A 19,874-nucleotide genomic window follows, 5' to 3' on the forward strand; every position below is an offset into this window, starting at 1 on the left:
GATGGGAGAAAAGTGCATTACAAATGTTATTTGTTGTTATTGTTCTTGAATGAAAATCGACCATTCAACGCATGCTCCAATTGATTGATAGATGCATAGATAAATAAATGAATACCCGGTAAATAAAAGCATATTTCTATGACCATTAACATAAAAACATGCAGCTGTAGGTCCCTGCCTTCGTATCTGGTCCAAAGTAACCATGTTACCAGTATCTGATAGCCTCACCAATTGACTGAATGGAAAGGTAGCCAAGTGTAAACATAAGGGATTATAATGGATGGAATTGAGAAGCCAGTGAGAGCTAGCTTGAGTGAGATGCTGGGCTGAGAAGAAGAAGGAGCTAGTGAGGGAGGTGACACTGATGAGGAAAGACGGAAAGAACTCTGACAGGAAGGAATGATAAGAAATGGCAGTGACATAAAACAGGGAAAGTGTACAGAGGAATTACAGAGAGGACAGCTGAGTCAATTACAGACACAGTGTGGATATGTGTACAGCAGACAGATAGAGAAAGACTGAATAGGGAAACAGTGAATAAGCTGGGAAAAGAATGTAAAAGAATTACCATTAAGCGAGAAACCATGACTTTGGTGCACAGCGGCGAGTGCTGAAGCTGGGCGCTGTCATTGCAGCAATGCTACGATGGTGCCCTGCACAAGAGTATTTTGGGGATCCGGCGATCAAGAGACCCTGAATTACATCTCCCTCCGAGTTGCTGCAACTCAAAGGGGGAATAGTATTTAACGGCGCTGGAGAGTTTAGCAGCAGCAGGGAGAGACGTCATTCAGCTGTCCCTGCGCCCCACTCCCTGACCGCCTTACCATATATATGCCTGTATAAGGGAAGGAGGGGACCACTATGCCACTAGGTAATGCTGTTATGGCCACCACTAGGGTAGGTTATGTGAGTTCCAAATCAGGGGGCGCGTGATCCAAAGGCTGAGATGTCTCTGGTGGGCTCCAGTGTCCCAGTCCGACCCTGATCATTACCACCAAACTACTCACAGCTGAAGGGAAAGGGATCCATGGGGTACAAAGTAGGAGTCCATTGGGACTTAATGAGGAATACAGCTTTGTGTGCATCCTTCCCAGATAAGCAGAGATTGCCTAAGATGGTTTTGATGTGATCTGGTGACATTTTAAGCAGCCATTACCGCTGCCGCAAGGGAGGTGCGGTAAGAGACCACACACCTCCCCACACATAGCGTCCCACTTAGGTCTTTTTTTTCGGGGGTGTCTTATATTTCAAGCATGTTTGAAATATGTTAGGTCTTATTTTCGGGGGAGGTCTTAAATTTGGGGAAAGACAGTAATAGCAAAAACAACAATAATGATAAGAATAATTTTAAAGAGCAAAGTGCAGGTCATTTCACAAACAGGGGCTGCAGTTAGCCTATTTACCACAAGATGGCGAAGTCACACCTGCCAGGTGGAACGCACAGACAGGAAGAAATGAAACCAGAGACAGGAAATGGTTTAACACAGACTTTTGCAGGAGGTGGAGAGAGGAGACGTTGCTGGAAGAGGTGCTTGCTTGACTCTCGGGGTGGACATATTTGTTATATATTGGGCAGAGCAGAGGTCGGGGTGGACATACTTGTTATATATTGGGCAGAGCAGAGGTTGGGGTGGAGTGGACATACTTGTTATATATTGGGCAGAGCAGAGGTTGGGGTGGACATACTTGTTATATATCAGGCTGTGCAGAGGTCGGGGTGGACATACTTGTTAAATATTGGGCAGAGCAGAGGTCGGGGTGGACATACTTGTTATATATTGGGCAGAGCAGAGGTTGGGGTGGACATACTTGTTATATATTGGGCAGAGCAGAGGTCGGGGTGGACATAATTGTTATATATTGGGCAGAGCAGAGGTCGGGGTGGACATACTTGTTATATATTGGGCAGAGCAGAGGTCGGGGTGGACATACTTGTTATATATTGGGCAGAGCAGAGGTCGGGGTGGACATACTTGTTATATATTGGGCAGAGCAGAGGTCGGGGTGGACATACTTGTTATATATTGGGCAGAGCAGAGGTTGGGGTGGACATACTTGTTATATATTGGGCAGAGCAGAGGTTGGGGTGGACATACTTGTTATATATCAGGCTGTGCAGAGGTCGGGGTGGGCATACTTGTTATATATTGGGCAGAGCGGAGGTCGGGGTGGACATACTTGTTATATATTGGGCAGAGCAGAGGTCGGGGTGGACATACTTGTTATATATTGGGCAGAGCAGAGGTTGGGGTGGACATACTTGTTATATATTGGGCAGAGCAGAGGTCGGGGTGGACATAATTGTTATATATTGGGCAGAGCAGAGGTCGGGGTGGACATACTTGTTATATATTGGGCAGAGCAGAGGTTGGGGTGGACATACTTGTTATATATCAGGCTGTGCAGAGGTCGGGGTGGGCAGACTTGTTATATATTGGACAGAGCAGAGGTCGGGGTGGACATACTTGTTATATATTGGGCAGAGCAGAGGTCGGGGAAGACATACTTGTTATATATTGGGCAGCGCAGAGGTCGGGGTGGACATACTTGGTATATATTGGGCAGAGCAGAGGTCGGGGTGGACATACTTGTTAAATATTGGGCAGAGCAGAGGTCGGGGTGGACATACTTGTCATATATTGGGCAGAGCTGAATGTGCAGGATACCACAACTTATGGGAAATTATATCCCCTAGCAAATTATGTTCTTTTCTGTGCTCTGTTTATTACTGTTAATATCGTACAGCTATAATCTGTTATTGTTTTCAGAACTGAGATTTGAACTCAAAGAACAAGAGACGTATGTGAGGAGTGATCAGACTAAGGGTGACATGATGAAGACAATCAAAGAGGAAGGAGAAAAGACATGTGTGAGGAGTGATCAGCAGTCTGTAGAGGAGGATGACATTATGAGGACTATTAAAAAGGAAGAAGAGACGTATCTGAGGAGTGACTACCAGTGTATGGAGGAGGGCGACATGATGAGGACAATTAAAGAGGAAGAAGAAGAGACTTATGTGAGGAGTGATCAGCAGTCTATGGAGGAGGGTGACATAATGAGAACAATTAAAGAGGAAGAACAAGAGACATATGTGAGGAGTGAGCAGCAGTCTATGGAGGGTTTAATAATAAGAGTGATTAAAGAGGAAGAAGAAGAGATGTATGTGAGGAGTGATCAGCAGTCTATGGATGAGGGTGACACGATGGGGACAGCTATAGAATGGAACCCACGAACAAAAACCAAAACAGGTGAGTAATCAACATTAAATATTGAATATATTTAGTTATTATGACTGTGTCACTTTTGGGCAGATTGGACCACGAGACAAATCTCTGTTATTGAACCTGATAAGAGAGAGATCTGTCACCACAGGCCAATTCCCAATCAATTTCATGCTGAAATCAAACCAGAATTGGCCCTGTGCGCTGCTTCGTCACTGTGCTCCCCAATGCCTGCCATGCCAAAGTGTATACGTTTAGTGATGCTCAATTCTGTATTCGGATGAAATCCAGATAATTGTTCACCGGATTTCATCCTGTTAAATCAAATCACCTGTGCTGGGTGGAGGGGGGGGGGGGGGGCAATCTTACCTATCTGACGTTTTCTTAGGTCCGTCCCTCGGCGCCTCCCACGACGCGGTCCACACGCGTCACGTGACTACAAACCCTTCCTCCTTCAACCTGGAAGGAGGAAGTGTTTGTAATCATGTGACCGCCTATGAAGACGTCAGATAGGTAAGATAGACCCCCCCCCCCCGTCCAGCCCACACAGCTGATTTGATTTAACAGGATGAAATCTGGATAACAACTATCCGGATTTCTTCCAAATACGGAGTTGAGCATAACTATATACGTTTTGCCCGGAGAAGCAAAGGGTCGGCACTACAGTGAACGCTGGAAGCAGGGGGGAAGCTGCAACATATGCACACTCTCTCCTGTCACTCTGGTGTCATTAGCGTGTTCTGATGCTGGCAAGGCAGTAAGATATGGCAAAATATCCGGGGGCATTCTCCTCTTCCGTATACATACGCACTCCACATGGTTTCCTGGTAAGGGTGCGCATGTGATGTCACACGCGCGCCCTTACTAGTAGAACATGTGAGGAGTGCGTGTATACGTAAGAGGAGAATGCGCCCGGAGCAGCGGGGGACAAGCGGAGACCACGGACAGGTAACGTATATAGTGAGATATGGCAAAATAAAGGAGAGGGAGAGATCGGCACTGCTAATCAAACCTTTATTCCAGAGTGTTGTATGCAGAAAATCCAACATGCTGTGAACAAATGGTACAAATGTGACACATCTTGTCAATCTTGACAAAACAAAAAGTGGGAACATACCATAGTTACAGAGAGTGTTGCGGTGGGTGCTGGGCAAAGATGCCTAATAGGCATAGGCATCTGTGCCCAGCACCCACTGCCACCGCAACAGCAGTGCCAATCTCTCCCTCTCCTTTATTTTGCCATATCTCACTATATACGTTACCTGTCCGTGGCCTCCGCTTGTCCCCCGCATCACATGCGTACCCTTACCAGGAAACCATGTGCAGTGTGTGTGTATACGGAAGAGGAGAATGCGCCTGCAGCAGCGGGGGACAAGCGGAGGCCACGGACAGGTAATGTATACACTTTGGCATGGCGGGCTTTAGGGGAGCGGCAAGGCGGCAGATGGTTTTGTCGATCATCCGGTAATTGCACACCTTCCCGCCGCGCACCCGACCAAACATCTTTGGCCCGACATCTAACAGCATGCGCTATCGACAATGCAACCAATTTCTGTCCTGAAATTGGTCACTTTGTCGGTTGGGCATGCACTTGGGGGCACCGACTTTCATCCAATTTAATTATAATAATCGAATTGGATTGTCAATCGGCTGCCAAGTGTCCTGATGTATGGCCACATTAACAGTACAGGCAACCTGATTGCTTAGGAGTGCCCTGTTCTGTTTTGTCACACCAGCCTGTAATAAGCTGAGAATGGTCACTGTACGCAGACTAGTCACAGTCAGGTCATCGCCTCTAACCCCCCCCCCCCCCCTCCTCCCCCTTCCAGTGCTTGGTGTCCTCTTAAGCCCTGTACACAAGGTAAGCTGATGTTACCAAATGGCGATTAGGAGTTGAATCCCTCAGCAGATAAATAAAGCTGGGTCAGCCTAGAGGGTGACGACACGTTCTGCTGGGGAGGTGTAGGGCTAATGGAGCAACACCAATGTGACATCACACGGTGGGCGGGGTCACAAAAAAGGTATCGGCTGTCTCTAGGCTGAGTTTGTCAGTCTAGCAGATCGCTGGTTGGGTGATGAACTCTGGTCGGGAGCAGCTGGATTATCAGCTGCCTTTAATCTGGCGTGTGTGTTGGGGGGGGGGGGAGGGGGGGGGGCTTTACCTCCATTCCTCTGCAGTCTCAGAATCGCAATCAGGGCAAAGTCGATGTGATTTTAAGAAATTGCAGCAAAGGACTTGGCAGAATTGCTGCATCTGTTTCTGCGATTCTGAGCCCTGACACACACGGACAGACACAGAAACCTGGCACTTTATTAGGCAGGATGGCCAGCTTGAGGCAGGAACCATGCTTTTCTGAAACATGTGCCTTGTGCTGCACATAGCTGAACACACACTGCCGCACTATGCATTATAGGCAATGGCCCGCTTGGGAATTGCATGTCATTCACAAATTCCCCATGATTATGAATCAGACATCTTTCTGCTTTTATATGCACAATGCGCACATTCCTTATTACCTTGTATTTCACTGCATCCAAAAATTACAATTGAATGCAGAAAATGCGATGACCGAGCGACGCAAACCCGGGAAAATCGTGACAAGTGTGCTCCCTGCCTGAGTCTCTAGAAGGGTGTAAGCTGGGGGTGTTCTGTAAGATGCACGGCCACCTGTGCTGCAGACAAATCATGACAAGTGTGCTCCCTGCCTGAGTCTCTAGAAGGGTGTAAGCTGGGGGGAGTTCTGTAAGACGCACGGCCACTTGTGCTGCAGACAAATCATGACAAGTGTGCTCCCTGCCTGAGTCTCTAGAAGGATGTAAGTTGGGGTGTTCTGTAAGATGCACGGCTACTTGTGCTGCAGACAAATCATGAGAAGTGTGCTCCCTTCCTGAGTCTCTAGAAGGGTGTAAGCTGGGGGGTGTTCTGTAAGATGCATGGCCACTTGTGCTGCAGACAAATCATGACAAGTGTGCTCCCTGCCTGAGTCTCTAGAAGGGTGTAAGCTGGGGGGTGTTCTGTAAGATGCATGGCCACTTGTGCTGCAGACAAATCATGACAAGTGTGCTCCCTGCCTGAGTCTCTAGAAGGGTGTAAGCTGGGGGTGTTCTGTAAGACGCATGGCCACTTGTGCTGCAGACAAATCATGACAAGTGTGCTCCCTGCCTGAGTCTCTAGAAGGGTGTAAGCTGGGGGGTGTTCTGTAAGACACACGGCCACTTGTGCTGCAGACAAATCATGACAAGTGTGCCCCCTGCCTGAGTCTCTAGAAGGGTGTAAGCTGGGGGCTCTGTAAGACGCACGGCCACTTGTGCTGCAGACAAATCATGACAAGTGTGCTCCCTGCCTGAGTCTCTAGAAGGGTGTAAGCTGGGGGCTCTGTAAGACGCACGGCCACTTGTGCTGCAGACAAATCATGACAAGTGTGTTTCCTGCCTGAGTCTCTAGAGGGGTGTAAGCTGGGGGGGTTCTGTAAGATGCACGGCCACCTGTGCTGCAGACAAATCATGACAAGTGTGCCCCCTGCCTGAGTCTCTAGAAGGGTGTAAGCTGGGAGGTGTTCTGTAAGATGTATGGCCACTTGTGCTGCAGACAAATCATGACAAGTGTGCTCCCTGCCGGAGTCTCTAGAAAGGTCTAAGCTGTGGGGTGTTCTGTAAGATGCACGGCCACTTGTGCTGCAGACAAATCATGACAAGTGTGTTCCCTGCTTGAGTCTCTAGAAGGGTGTAAGCTGGGAGGTGTTCTGTAAGATGTATGGCCACTTGTGCTGCAGGCAAATCATGACAAGTGCACTCCCTGCCTGAGTCTCTAGAAGGGTGTAAGCTGGGGGTGTTCTGTACGACGCACGGCCACTTGTGCTGCAGACAAGGCAGCCATATGCTGAGGCCCTTATTGCTGTGTAACAAATGTACAGGATGGGCCATTTATATGGATACACCTTAATAAAATGGGAATGGTTGCTGATATTAATGGGAAACAATATTTAAAAACATTTTTTTTTGTTATGTCCAGAGTGTGGGAAATCTGAAAAAAAAATTACATGGGGTCCCCCCTACTGAGCTGTCTGTAACCCCTTGTACCCCATGCAGGCTGGGATAGCCAGAATGCGGAGCCCCGGCCGTGTGGGGCTTGGCACCCTGAGCTATACCAGCCCGCATGGTCCATGGTATGGGGGGCTCCGGGGGGGGAGGGGCGGCCAAGCCTTCCCCTCTCCCCCTGAGCCCTTGTCCAATCCATGGACAAGAGGCTCTTCCCCACCTCCGGTGCCCCGGGAGGAGGTGGGGGCGGCGACTCGCTGGGGGGGGGGTTATGGTGGCATCTGGGAGTCCCCTTTAAGAAGGAGACCCTAGATACCCACCCCCCACCAAGGAGAAATGAGTATAGGGGTACAAAGTTAAATGAAATAAACACAACCACGAAAAAGTCCTTTAATGTTCTTAATTAACCAGAAATACTTACCTGTACCTTTAAGAACACACACTGGCCGAAGTGGGATACCAGGGAAACAATAAATCAAACAAAGTCTAAAAGAAGACAAGCCCTATAGGTAAAAACACCTCAGTACGGTGTCTTGTCAAAATTAGACCAATTGGTCGAGTGATATGCCTCCTGTATTTGGAGGGATATCAACGGTACACTCTCCTAATAGGGATAGTTGGCTACAAGTATGTGCAAATTACTGCGGGGGTCTTTGCTGATCCCCCCCACTCGATGTGTCGACGTGGGGTGTAGCTATCCCGCAGGCAGTGCACTAGTGTACCGGGACAGTGCGTGAGGTTAGAGGGGCATAAACAAGCTACCTGCAATCTATTAATAACAGATAGGGTAGAGCCCAGAGTTCTGCCTCACACTACTGTGCCCAAAGGAGACAGGATGGATAGAGTACTGTGTCATCACAAGTGCCCAGTGCTGTACATATAAAACCTTAATATGAACATATTTCGCCCATAGACAGGGCTTCCTCAGAAGGTGCTATACAATATATACAAATTTACATAAACGGTGATTAAAATATCTACACAGACCCCCCCACCGCCATCCCTCAAAGCTTGAGGCAAAGCTAACCGAGCCATGTCAGGCCTCTGTTTAAATAGGTGGTGGAGGGGGGAAGTGGACAACGCCCCTTGTCTGGGGCGTGTCTAAAGTAAATTGGCAGTCAACACTGTATAGACCCTCTAATGGGTAGTTAAATGACCCTGAGGGGTGTCTACCTTAAATACATGTAGGCGCTGTGGTTGGCGGCAAATACCGCCACCGCGATCGTCCCCAGGAGTCCGCCATCCTGTGCCTCCAAGCCGGGTTAGTTCCATGTGTACATGGCGGAGCAGCCCGTTTCCGCCCGGCGTATACGTCATGCGCTGTATGTAACCATAGTGACGGCGCCGGACAAAGCCGGCGTCACAATGCGCCTCCTCCCATGTTGTCAGGGAGACGCAATGCCACCAGCGCATAGGTCTGCATCAGACCCATGGGGCGGGGCTCCATAACGGAGCAGACTATCCCCGCCCAGCATGTAAAAGTGGCATGGAGTATAGTCAAGGTGCCGGCCTGGCCTCATTCGGCGCCGCATCCGCCCCCTGCTAAGTTGCCAGGGTAACGGCGATGCCGGCAACCGATTGGTCCGTCCTTGGCCAGTGAGGCGGCACTCATAGATACTCACATCTCCAAGTGACGTCTTCCAGAGGGAGGGCGCATGAGTTGTCATGGCAACATAATACAGCCAGATCATGATAGCATGATACAGCCAGATCAAAGACAGTATATAAACTGTCAGCACGCCATCTGACGCACTGAGAGTGTTCTATGCGCATAATCTGTGTATGTGCAGACATAAACAGGTCAGCCCATGAGTGATGTGCGATACGTCATATTGATACATCACTTAAATGCACAATGGGGCATAGATGCAGGAGGCATGGTAGGGAAAAGGGGAGAGACACTATATCCATTCCACCATAAACAGAGCAATAGGTAGGAGGGGGAGGAACCTGGCTAAACTTGGCTAAACCAATACAGAGAGAATCAGACTCACATGGAAGCACAATAACATATAGAATGGGTGGCAGACAAGGTATGTCATAGGAAACAGGCCAGATTAAAGTCCTCGTTTAATCCCTTTGGTGCAATAGTTTCCAGACGAAATATCCACTCGGACTCTATCTGTGTGAGCTTGCGATCAAAATTGCCCCCTCTTTTATCCCGTTTCCAACATTGAATTCCCCAGAAGGAAATGTCAAAACGATGGCCGCTATGGCATTCATTCATATGCCTGGCAATAGGGGTGCTGCTTTTATGTGTGATATTGCCCACATGTTCCAGTACCCTTTCCTTGAATTGTCTTGTGGTTTTACCCACATACCACAGGTTGCATGGGCATTTCGCTCCATACACTACTCCGCGTGTCTCACAGTTAATGAATGATTTGATCAAACAATTCAAGGAAAGGAATGAATGCCATAGCGGCCATCGTTTTGACATTTCCTGTCACCAAAGGGATTAAACGAGGACTTTAATCTGGCCTGTTTCCTATGACATACCTTGTCTGCCACCCATTCTATATGTTATTGTGCTTCCATGTGAGTCTGATTCTCTCTGTATTGGTTTAGCCAAGTTTAGCCAGGTTCCTCCCCCTCCTACCTATTGCTCTGTTTATGGTGGAATGGATATAGTGTCTCTCCCCTTTTCCCTACCATGCCTCCTGCATCTATGCCCCATTGTGCATTTAAGTGATGTATCAATATGACGTATCGCACATCACTCATGGGCTGACCTGTTTATGTCTGCACATACACAGATTATGCGCATAGAACACTCTCAGTGCGTCAGATGGCGTGCTGACAGTTTATATACTGTCTTTGATCTGGCTGTATCATGCTATCATGATCTGGCTGTATTATGTTGCCATGACAACTCATGCGCCCTCCCTCTGGAAGACGTCACTTGGAGATGTGAGTATCTATGAGTGCCGCCTCACTGGCCAAGGACGGACCAATCGGTTGCCGGCATCGCCGTTACCCTGGCAACTTAGCAGGGGGCGGATGCGGCGCCGAATGAGGCCAGGCCGGCACCTTGACTATACTCCATGCCACTTTTACATGCTGGGCGGGGATAGTCTGCTCCGTTATGGAGCCCCGCCCCATGGGTCTGATGCAGACCTATGCGCTGGTGGCATTGCGTCTCCCTGACAACATGGGAGGAGGCGCATTGTGACGCCGGCTTTGTCCGGCGCCGTCACTATGGTTACATACAGCGCATGACGTATACGCCGGGCGGAAACGGGCTGCTCCGCCATGTACACATGGAACTAACCCGGCTTGGAGGCACAGGATGGCGGACTCCTGGGGACGATCGCGGTGGCGGTATTTGCCGCCAACCACAGCGCCTACATGTATTTAAGGTAGACACCCCTCAGGGTCATTTAACTACCCATTAGAGGGTCTATACAGTGTTGACTGCCAATTTACTTTAGACACGCCCCAGACAAGGGGCGTTGTCCACTTCCCCCCTCCACCACCTATTTAAACAGAGGCCTGACATGGCTCGGTTAGCTTTGACTTAAGCTTTGAGGGATGGCGGTGGGGGGGTCTGTGTAGATATTTTAATCACTGTTTATGTAAATTTGTATATATTGTATAGCACCTTCTGAGGAAGCCCTGTCTATGGGCGAAATATGTTCATATTAAGGTTTTATATGTACAGCACTGGGCACTTGTGATGACACAGTACTCTATCCATCCTGTCTCCTTTGGGCACAGTAGTGTGAGGCAGAACTCTGGGCTCTACCCTATCTGTTATTAATAGATTGCAGGTAGCTTGTTTATGCCCCTCTAACCTCACGCACTGTCCCGGTACACTAGTGCACTGCCTGCAGGATAGCTACACCCCACGTCGACACATCGAGTGGGGGGGATCAGCAAAGACCCCCGCAGTAATTTGCACATACTTGTAGCCAACTATCCCTATTAGGAGAGTGTACCGTTGATATCCCTCCAAATACAGGAGGCATATCACTCGACCAATTGGTCTAATTTTGACAAGACACCGTACTGAGGTGTTTTTACCTATAGGGCTTGTCTTCTTTTAGACTTTGTTTGCTGTACCTTTAAGAAAAAGTTCCCACGCCAATATCCTCAGAAATGTCTCCCACGCCAATATCCTCTCATCTTGCGATCTTCAATTAAGTTGATTGAAGATCTCCGCCGCCCCCCACATAGCAAAGAATGCGTCCTCATAGGACGTATAGCTGCCGGCTCCCATTGTCCTCCCCACCTCCTCATCTGTCACTCTCAGCTAGCCTGGCACCTGGTGCATCCATGGGTGCACTGGGTGCCAGCCTAAGTGAGGGTGACAGGTGAAGGCAGGTGAAGAGAGACAGCGGGAGCCTGCAGCTATGCGTCTGCACAGGACGTATTCTAAGCTATACTTACCGATTCATGATTCATCCGGTTCTTTTTAACCTCCCTGGCGTTCTATTAAAGATCGCCAGGGGGCAGCGCAGCGCTATTTTTTAAAAAAATTTTTTTTCAATCCTGTAGCTAGCCTAGCACTAGCTACATGATTCCCCCCTCCCTTCTGCATCCCTCCCACCCCTCCGATCGCCGCCGGCGCTGTAAGCCATAAGGAAATCCCGTTCTGAAACGGGATTTCCTTTAGGGCTTCCCCGTCGCCATGGCGACGCACGTCGTGACGTCACAGGGAGACCCGATCCACCCCTCAGCGCTGCCTGGCACTGATTGGCCTGGCAGCGCACGGGGTCTCGCCTGGGGGGGCCCTGCATCGCGGCGGCGATCAGGTGAGACACGCAGCAAGCAGAGTGCTTGCTGCGTGTTTAAGAAAAAAAATTATTTAAATCGGCCCAGTGGGGCCTGAGCGGCGACCTCCGGCGGTAATGGACGTATTAAGTCGTCCATACCGCTAAGGAGGTTAATGAACTGAATCGGTGGAGCCCCCCCATACCATGGACCGTGTGTGCTGGTATAGCTCAGGGTGCAAAGCCCCACGTGGCTGGGGCTCCGCAATTCTGGCTATCCCAGCCTGTATGGGTGACAAGGAGTTACAGAGAGCTCAATAGGGGGAACCCCACGTCATTTTTTTTTTCAGTTTTTACACACTTTGGACATGACATAAAAAAAATTTAATTAAAAAAAAAAGTAATTTTTAAATATTGTCTCCCACTATCTTTTAAACATATCCTGCAAATTTGGTGTTGCTAGGATGTAAGGGGCCTTTGCTATTAACTGCTAAAGTTGGCGGGAATTGTTTCCCACGATCTGTCATTGAACGGCATTTAAATGTATACGTTTTTTCCTTTTGAACTTTTAAAAATCGATTTTCTCAAAAAGTATAAGGTCTTTTTGAAAAATTTCCCTTTTTCCATTTTGTTCCCACTGTTCTTCTTAACATTCCCATGCAAATTTGGTGTTTCTGGCATTTAAGGGGGCTTTGCTATTTACCATTAGTCTGTGGTGGTTGGAACATTTCCCACACGCAGTAGCGATCTTTAAAATTTATTTTTGGAGGAGGCGTGGCCTGCCGGTGATGTGAACACACGCACCTCACAAGTGATTAAGCGTTCTATTGCTAACACGGATAAGTCTGATGACATAGAAAATAGATTGCGCAGGAACAATGTCCGCATAGAAGGACTTCCAGAGAATGTAGAGAAGTCGGATCCCACAGCTTTTATTGAAAAATGGCTGCTAGAAGTGTTTGGCTCTGATTCTTTTTCTAAGCTATATGCCTATTGAACGGGCACATCGCGTTCCAGCTCGACCCCCCCCCAAACCAGGTGCTGCGCCTAGACCAATACTGGCCAAAGTACTTCACTATCAGGATCGAGAAGTTATCCTAAAACAAGGCTGAAAGTCAATATTCTTTATGGAGAGCACAAAATATCCTGATTGGTGGACAAGTGTGGTGACGTCACCTGGATACTTCCGGTCCACGGAAAGACGATTTGTGACAACAAGCGGCTCCAGGCTCCTGGGTGTCTCCGGCCGGGACTAGGGAGCGTGTAGAGCTGCAATAACGGACTTCCTTAATCTGGATGTCAGCCCTGAACTCCCCTGCTTCACATTGAAAGATACGTGAGTCTCATAGCTAAACGCAGAGCAGTAATTACTGCTATATGAATAACGGGAGCAAGAACTATTTGCTACAATACAGATTGCTAAAGGTGCTATGTATGTTTATGAAGAGGAAATCTGATGAATTTTAGATGAATATTTGATGAATTTTTTGGATCTTTGCTGGACTTTTAAAATATCAGAGATTTCCATAGAAGTGAGAGCTTGTATACAGATATATATTTAAGGTGTCATTTCACGCTGCCACAACAGAGAAAGGACAAACTTGCAGGCTGCCATGAAGCACACTTTGTGGTGGCAGTACTTTGTACATATACGGGTGGCTTTTGTGCGGAGGATACAACCAACAGAGGTGTGACTGGAGCAGTGTGTAAGTGGGTGTGGTATGTGGTGAGGTCAGCTGATCTCAGTAAGAGCTTGGAAGACATTGTTAGATCATGAATTATTGCACAGTAATCAATTGATTTTACATAAACGTTTTTATTGAAATATTTGAAGCGTCAGACATTCTATGAAGGCGCAGAAAGACATTTATCATATTGTACATTTGAAATGGATGAGGATAGAGCAAACCTCATAGCTCTTTCTGCAGCCTACAAATATATATTGCTAACAAAGCGCCACAATCAATATTCTTAGCATTTTCTGTTTCCATTTACAGTACATTAGTTTCATCCATGGCAGATTTTTCTTTGGTAAGCTAGAATGTGAGAGGTTTAGCTGATTATTCTAAGCTTCAAGCAATACTAACCTTACAGAAACAAGTTCCAGCTGTCTGTCTGCAAGAGACGCACTTGACCAAGAATAATTTGGGATGGCTGTTCAGAAGGTGGATTTCGACTGTATTTCACTCTACCCATTCTGCGTACTCCAGAGGAGAATCCGTTCTTACACATGCTAAACTTCAATTTCAATTGATAAAATCGCATATAGATGTTGAAGGCCGATATGTAATAGTACATGGCTACTTTAATTCAGTTGGATGTGTTATTGTTGGTATATACATTCCACCTCCCTTCTCACCTTCCAGCTTGCAACCAATTATTGAATTATTGCAGGATAAGATGCACCTCCCCCTACTCTGGGTTGGGGATTATAATATGTACCTAGACCAGAGACTAGATAGATTTAGATCGAGAATGCAGGATAGTCAGTCGTCTTCTTTAGCTAGGCTTCTGGCGGAATTGGCCCTAGTAAATATATGGCGCTGTATGCATCCAAAGGAACTTAATTATTCTAGCTTCAGCAGGATTCGCATGTCTCTCTCCAGGATAGATTTAGCAATAGGAAACCAAGCTTTACTACCTCTGATTGATCAGGTAGAATACTTAGTAAGATCACTCTCAGATCACTCTCCTCTTAAAGCAGATCCGAGATGAAAAAACTAACTATAACAAGTAACTTGTCTATGTATCTTAGACTATTTTCTGGGCATAATTAAGGTTTATGGTTCACGCTGGTAAATTGATATGATTATAGGTAATTGGTTCTCTCGAGTTTTATTGTACTGCTGCACTGGTTGTAATAACTATTATTGTAATAGTTGTATTTGTTCAACTTTGTTTAATAAAGGCTGTTTAAAAAAAAAAAAAGATTTTCTCAAAAAGTATAAGGTTTTGGTATTGGTATTTGGTGTTTCTACTATGTAAAGGGGCGTTGCTATTAATCGTCGGCGCAATTGAAGTCTAGGGGAAAAATGCGAACCCGAACGTTTTTTGGAAAAACTTTGTGGTTCACGCAAGTTCAGTGGCGAACCATCCGGGCCATCTCTACCATTGTGTTGGATTGTAAATGCAACCCTTTTCTCCCACTCTTCACACACTGATGGCAACACCGCAGGAGAAATGCTAGCACAGGCTTCCAGTATCCGTAGTTTCAGGTGCTGCGCATCTCGTATCGTCACAGCATAGACAATTGCCTTCAGATGACCCCAAAGATAAAAGTCTAAAGAGGTCAGATCGGGAGACCTTGGGGACCATTCAACTGGACCACGACTACCAATCCACTTTCCAGGAAACTGTTCATCTAGGAATGCTCGGACCTGACACCCATAATGTGGTGGTGCACCATTCTGCTGGAAAAACTCAGGGAACGTGCAAGCTTCAGTACATAAAGAGGGAAACACATCATCATGTAGCAATATCATATATCCAGTGGCCTTGAGGTTTCCATTGATGAAGAATGGCCCCACTCTCTTTGTACCCCATATACCACACCATACCATCAATTTTTGTTGTTGTTCCAACAGTCTTGGAGGGATCTATCCAATGTGGGTTAGTGTCAGACCAATAGCGGTGGTTATGTTTAACTTGACCATTCACATAAAAGTTTGCCTCATCACTGAACAAAATCTTGTGCGTAAACTGGGGGTCCTGTTCCAATTTTTGTTTTGCCCATTCTGCAAATTCAGTGCACCGATCTGGGTCATCCTCGTTGAGATGCTGCAGTAGCTGGAGATTGTAAGGGTGCCATTTGTGAGTAGCTAATATCCGCTGAAGGGATGTTCGACTAATGTCACTCTCCAGTGACATGCGGTGAGTGCTACGCTGTGGGCTCTTGCTGAATGAAGCTAGGACAGCCAGATTTCATGTGTCCACATTTTGGCAAATCCAACACTGAACCAGTTTCTTGAAACTTAGCAAGCAGTTTGCTAACTGTAGCACGGGAGATGGGTGGTCTCGTAGGCTGTCTTGCATTGAAATCTGCTGCAATGACCCGGTTACTGCGTTCACCAGACATCAATACAATTTCTATCCGCTCCTCACGTGTTAATCTCGGCTACATGTCAATGGCTGTAAACAAAGAGAAACTTGTAAATAACTCATGAAAGATTAAAGTTACGTTAAAACACCATTGTTTTTCTTGTGAAATTCCCAATAAGTTTGATGTGTCACATTACCCTCTTCCTATTGAAAAAACAAAAGTTGGATTCAAAATGGCCAACTTCAAAATGGCCGCCATGGTCACCACCCATCTTGAAAAGTTTCCTCCCTCACATATACTAATGTGCCACAAACAGGAAGTTAACACCACCAACCATTCCCATTTTATTAAGGTGTATCCATATAAATGGCCCACCCTGTATAACTTGTGTGTGTCATGTATGAGATATTCAGGCAGGGATCACATTTGGGGGAATTTCAGGCATTTAGCAGTGATGATAAATCGCATGAGAAAACATAAGTAATGCTTTTCTATTGACATTTAAGGACAAGTGTTAAAATGTAAGTTTTTTTTCTGCATGCAGGAGAAATGGCTTTGTGTTTTCTGCACTCCGCATGCAATTCCTATTACTGACAGACAACCGCTGCCAGCTGGCTGTCATGTGCAGAAAACACAAAGAATTGTCCACAGATACCAGCAGCCATTTTCATCAGACTCAAGTGTCATGTGGAGCATGTTCTGCTGTCTCTGTATGTGTGTTAGTGTATGTTGTGAATAAAGTTGGTTTAAAGGACAACTGTAGTGAGAAGAATATGGAGGCTGCTGTATTTATTTTTTTTAAACAATACTAGTTGCCTGGCACCCTGCTGATCTGCAGTAGTGTCGGAACACCAGAAACAAGCATGCAGCATCAGATCTGACAATAATGTCGGAAATAACTGATCTGCTGCATTTGCATCTGCGTTCAGGGTCTGTGGCTATAAGTATTAGAGGCATATGATCAGCGTGGCTATCGGGTAACTAGTATTGCTTAAAAGGAAATAAATATGGCACCCTCCATAGCCCTCTCACATCAGTTGTCCTTTAAGCAAAAATATAAAGTGTATTTGTTTGGTCGGTGTGGACTGAGCATGTGCAGTTACAAAATCACATGCACACCTCCCAACTTCTAGAGGCAGAAAAATAGGGACACTAAGATCCACCCCCGGTACACCTGCCGTGCCCCTTCCACACTGTTAGCCATGACTAAATTTGCATGGCATGCACCCCTTATAGGAGTTTCCTGGTTTTTACTGGTCCCCCTCCATCCCCAACAGATTCCTTGGTGGTGGTGGGCTTCCTCCCTCCACCACAGCCTCCCTGGTGGTGGTGGGCTTCCCATTCCCTCCCTCATAACTTCTATGGTGTAGGTGGGATCCCCCCTCCCTCCACCACAGCTTTCCTGGTGGTGGTGGGTTTCCCCCTTGCTCCCTCAGAGCTTCTGCGTTAGTAGTGTTTGTGCTCCCCCACCCAGCAGTATATACGCAGAGTATTGCACAGTGGAAGCCGTGCATCTCTCACCTCTCCATCGCTGTGAATCCTCCAGTCACTGCTTCCTCTAGTGTCTGGCATCTCCGCCTCATCACGTCATCACACAATGTACTCGGAGATGCTGGGCACTAGAGGCAGTGGTGACAGGAAGATCCAATGCAGTGGAGAGGAGAGATGCACGGCTGTCACTGCATGATACTCTGCATTTATACCGCTCGGCGGGGAAAGCACAGAGGGGGGAGGGGCGAGAATTCAGATTAACATACTTCATGCTCAAAACACAATCTGACCCATGTTGCAAAAAGCTCTTCCACATAGCACACTGTATAACATATAATTATATAAGCATTATACGACATAATGTATAATATAGTTGATAACAAATGACATATGTACTTTGTTTGAGTTTCCCTGATTATGTCATCCTGGAGGTAATGGAGGTAAGCCATCTCCTCTGCATGGAGCAATTTGTTGTTTCCCCACAGCGCTCACAATGTTACGTCACCTCCATCAACACCCTACAGTGATACCCTCACCGAGTTTGGTGGACCATCACCGCAATGGTCACAATTCACATGTGGGGCATTCTATAGGCTCCCCTCGCCACTCGGTCAGGCACCACCACGGGCAGTCTCTGTTTACATTTATATACAAAATTGCATATGAAAGTTTAAGCAGTTAGTTCCATTTTTCCACCTGCAGGGGGAGTAAGCATACCAAAAGCCTATAACCTCTATGAAGTGTAAAGGGACACATTTACGCAGAGGGTGTTGAAGGGGGAACTCTTTCCCCAATGCACCGAGAGGCTTCCATGTTAGTGCTGACTGACAAACCGGTCCACCAATAACAATGCAGGAGGGATAGTTTTTAGCAGCAGTCCGTCACAGAGACTCCATCCCCTGTTGAGTAATGTGTTCTATGACAAAACTAGTAGGGCAGAGCCTCTGATGGCGATTCTACCACGAAATACAAGCTTCAGGAGCGGGAGTCAGCGGCAGGGCGGACAACTTCAACGGTCATACCGGGAGACCGCGCGGGGAGAGCCCGCTGTAAAAACTCATGCCTTGTAACGCTTAAGGAGAATGTGAGTGCAATGTTTGAATAAATCTACAAGTTTTATTAGCAAAGTTGCGCAATGATGTGTTATTATTGGTCTGAGGTAACATGTTGCTGAGTACTGAGAAGAGAAGACTGCATTAGGAAGTGAAAGGTGCCTGATTGGCGAGGGAAGCCCATTGAATGCCCCACATGCGAATTGTGACCATTGTGGTGATGGCCCGCAAAACTCGGTGAGGGTATCACTGAAGGGTGTTGGCGGAGGTGAAGTAACATTGTGAGCTCAGTTAGGAAAGAACAAATTGCTCCATGCTGAATAGAATACCTCTATGTAAGATCTCCAGCGCACTGGTTACTGACATTCTGCAAGCACCACGATCTGTGGACTTGTTGTCATATTGGGATTGAGGAATTTTATGTCACATTTTAACCACGGACTGTTCTGTGCTGTACAAACATTATTTATTTATTTATGTATGTGTATAATTTTAACTACAGTGGGCACAGTAGAAAGTAGTGATGGTCAATTAGATGCAAATAACTTCGAGTTGATGCAAATGTATGCAAATTTTATCCAGCTTGAAAATGAACCAATAAAATCCTGCTGAGGTAAAATGTTATTGGTTCATTTTCAAGCTGCATAAATTGCATAAGAATGTGCATACATTTACATCAACTCGAAGTTATTTGCACCTACTTGACCATCAGTAATAGAAAGATCACTTTATCGTTTTAATACAAGTGTGTGCGCAGGATAACAGTGTTTTATTAAGCCACCTCCTCTGTCTTCATTGTATTGGTTTTATACAATTGTATCAGTTCCGGGCGCCTTTTTCCCGCTTTGCATTGTCACCTCCTCACCAGAAGGGCTCGGGCTCCAGCTTGGGCCACCAGGCCTCTCCCACCAACTATAGCTTTATCAGGAGTGTGACCAAGACCTAGAGGAAGCCCTGGGGAGCCGAGTGCAGACTGATTCCTCCACATGCCTATATGGCTGGTGCCCTAAATAGCAGCCTTATTTTGTGAGTTTCCCTTCACACTCCACAAATCACCAGCTCAGCATTAATACTCCACAATCTGGGCTCCCTTTGTCTCTGTATATTTTATAAGGTGATGAACATCTTATCTCTCAGATGAGGATACAGCGGCAATAAGAATGTGTAAGTGACACCACATTGCTCTACAAACATAACACAGATCTCTTGCTATAAGTACATATTGGTCTGTTGTCACAGGAGTAACACATTGCTTCCATTGTCTCATCAAGTGCTACATTGTACTGCTTTCCATGTATGGCCAATGCTTTATGTGTAGGGA

At 46.8% G+C, this 19,874-nt stretch overlaps 1 protein-coding gene across 1 annotated transcript in view; it reads left to right on the plus strand.

Moving 5' to 3' along the window:
- The first annotated feature begins 1,488 nt into the window (after positions 1-1,488).
- LOC137537172 (uncharacterized) overlaps positions 1,489-19,874 on the plus strand; it is an 87,624-nt gene continuing 69,238 nt past the window's right edge. Inside the window, 2 exon segments of the mRNA XM_068259291.1 lie at positions 1,489-1,528; positions 2,769-3,248. Coding sequence (XP_068115392.1) covers positions 2,831-3,248 — 418 coding nt within the window. The 5' untranslated portion in view covers positions 1,489-1,528; positions 2,769-2,830.

The sequence above is a fragment of the Hyperolius riggenbachi genome, chromosome 10 (genome assembly GCF_040937935.1).
Source record: "Hyperolius riggenbachi isolate aHypRig1 chromosome 10, aHypRig1.pri, whole genome shotgun sequence".
In the NCBI taxonomy this organism is placed as follows: Eukaryota; Metazoa; Chordata; class Amphibia; order Anura; family Hyperoliidae; genus Hyperolius; species Hyperolius riggenbachi.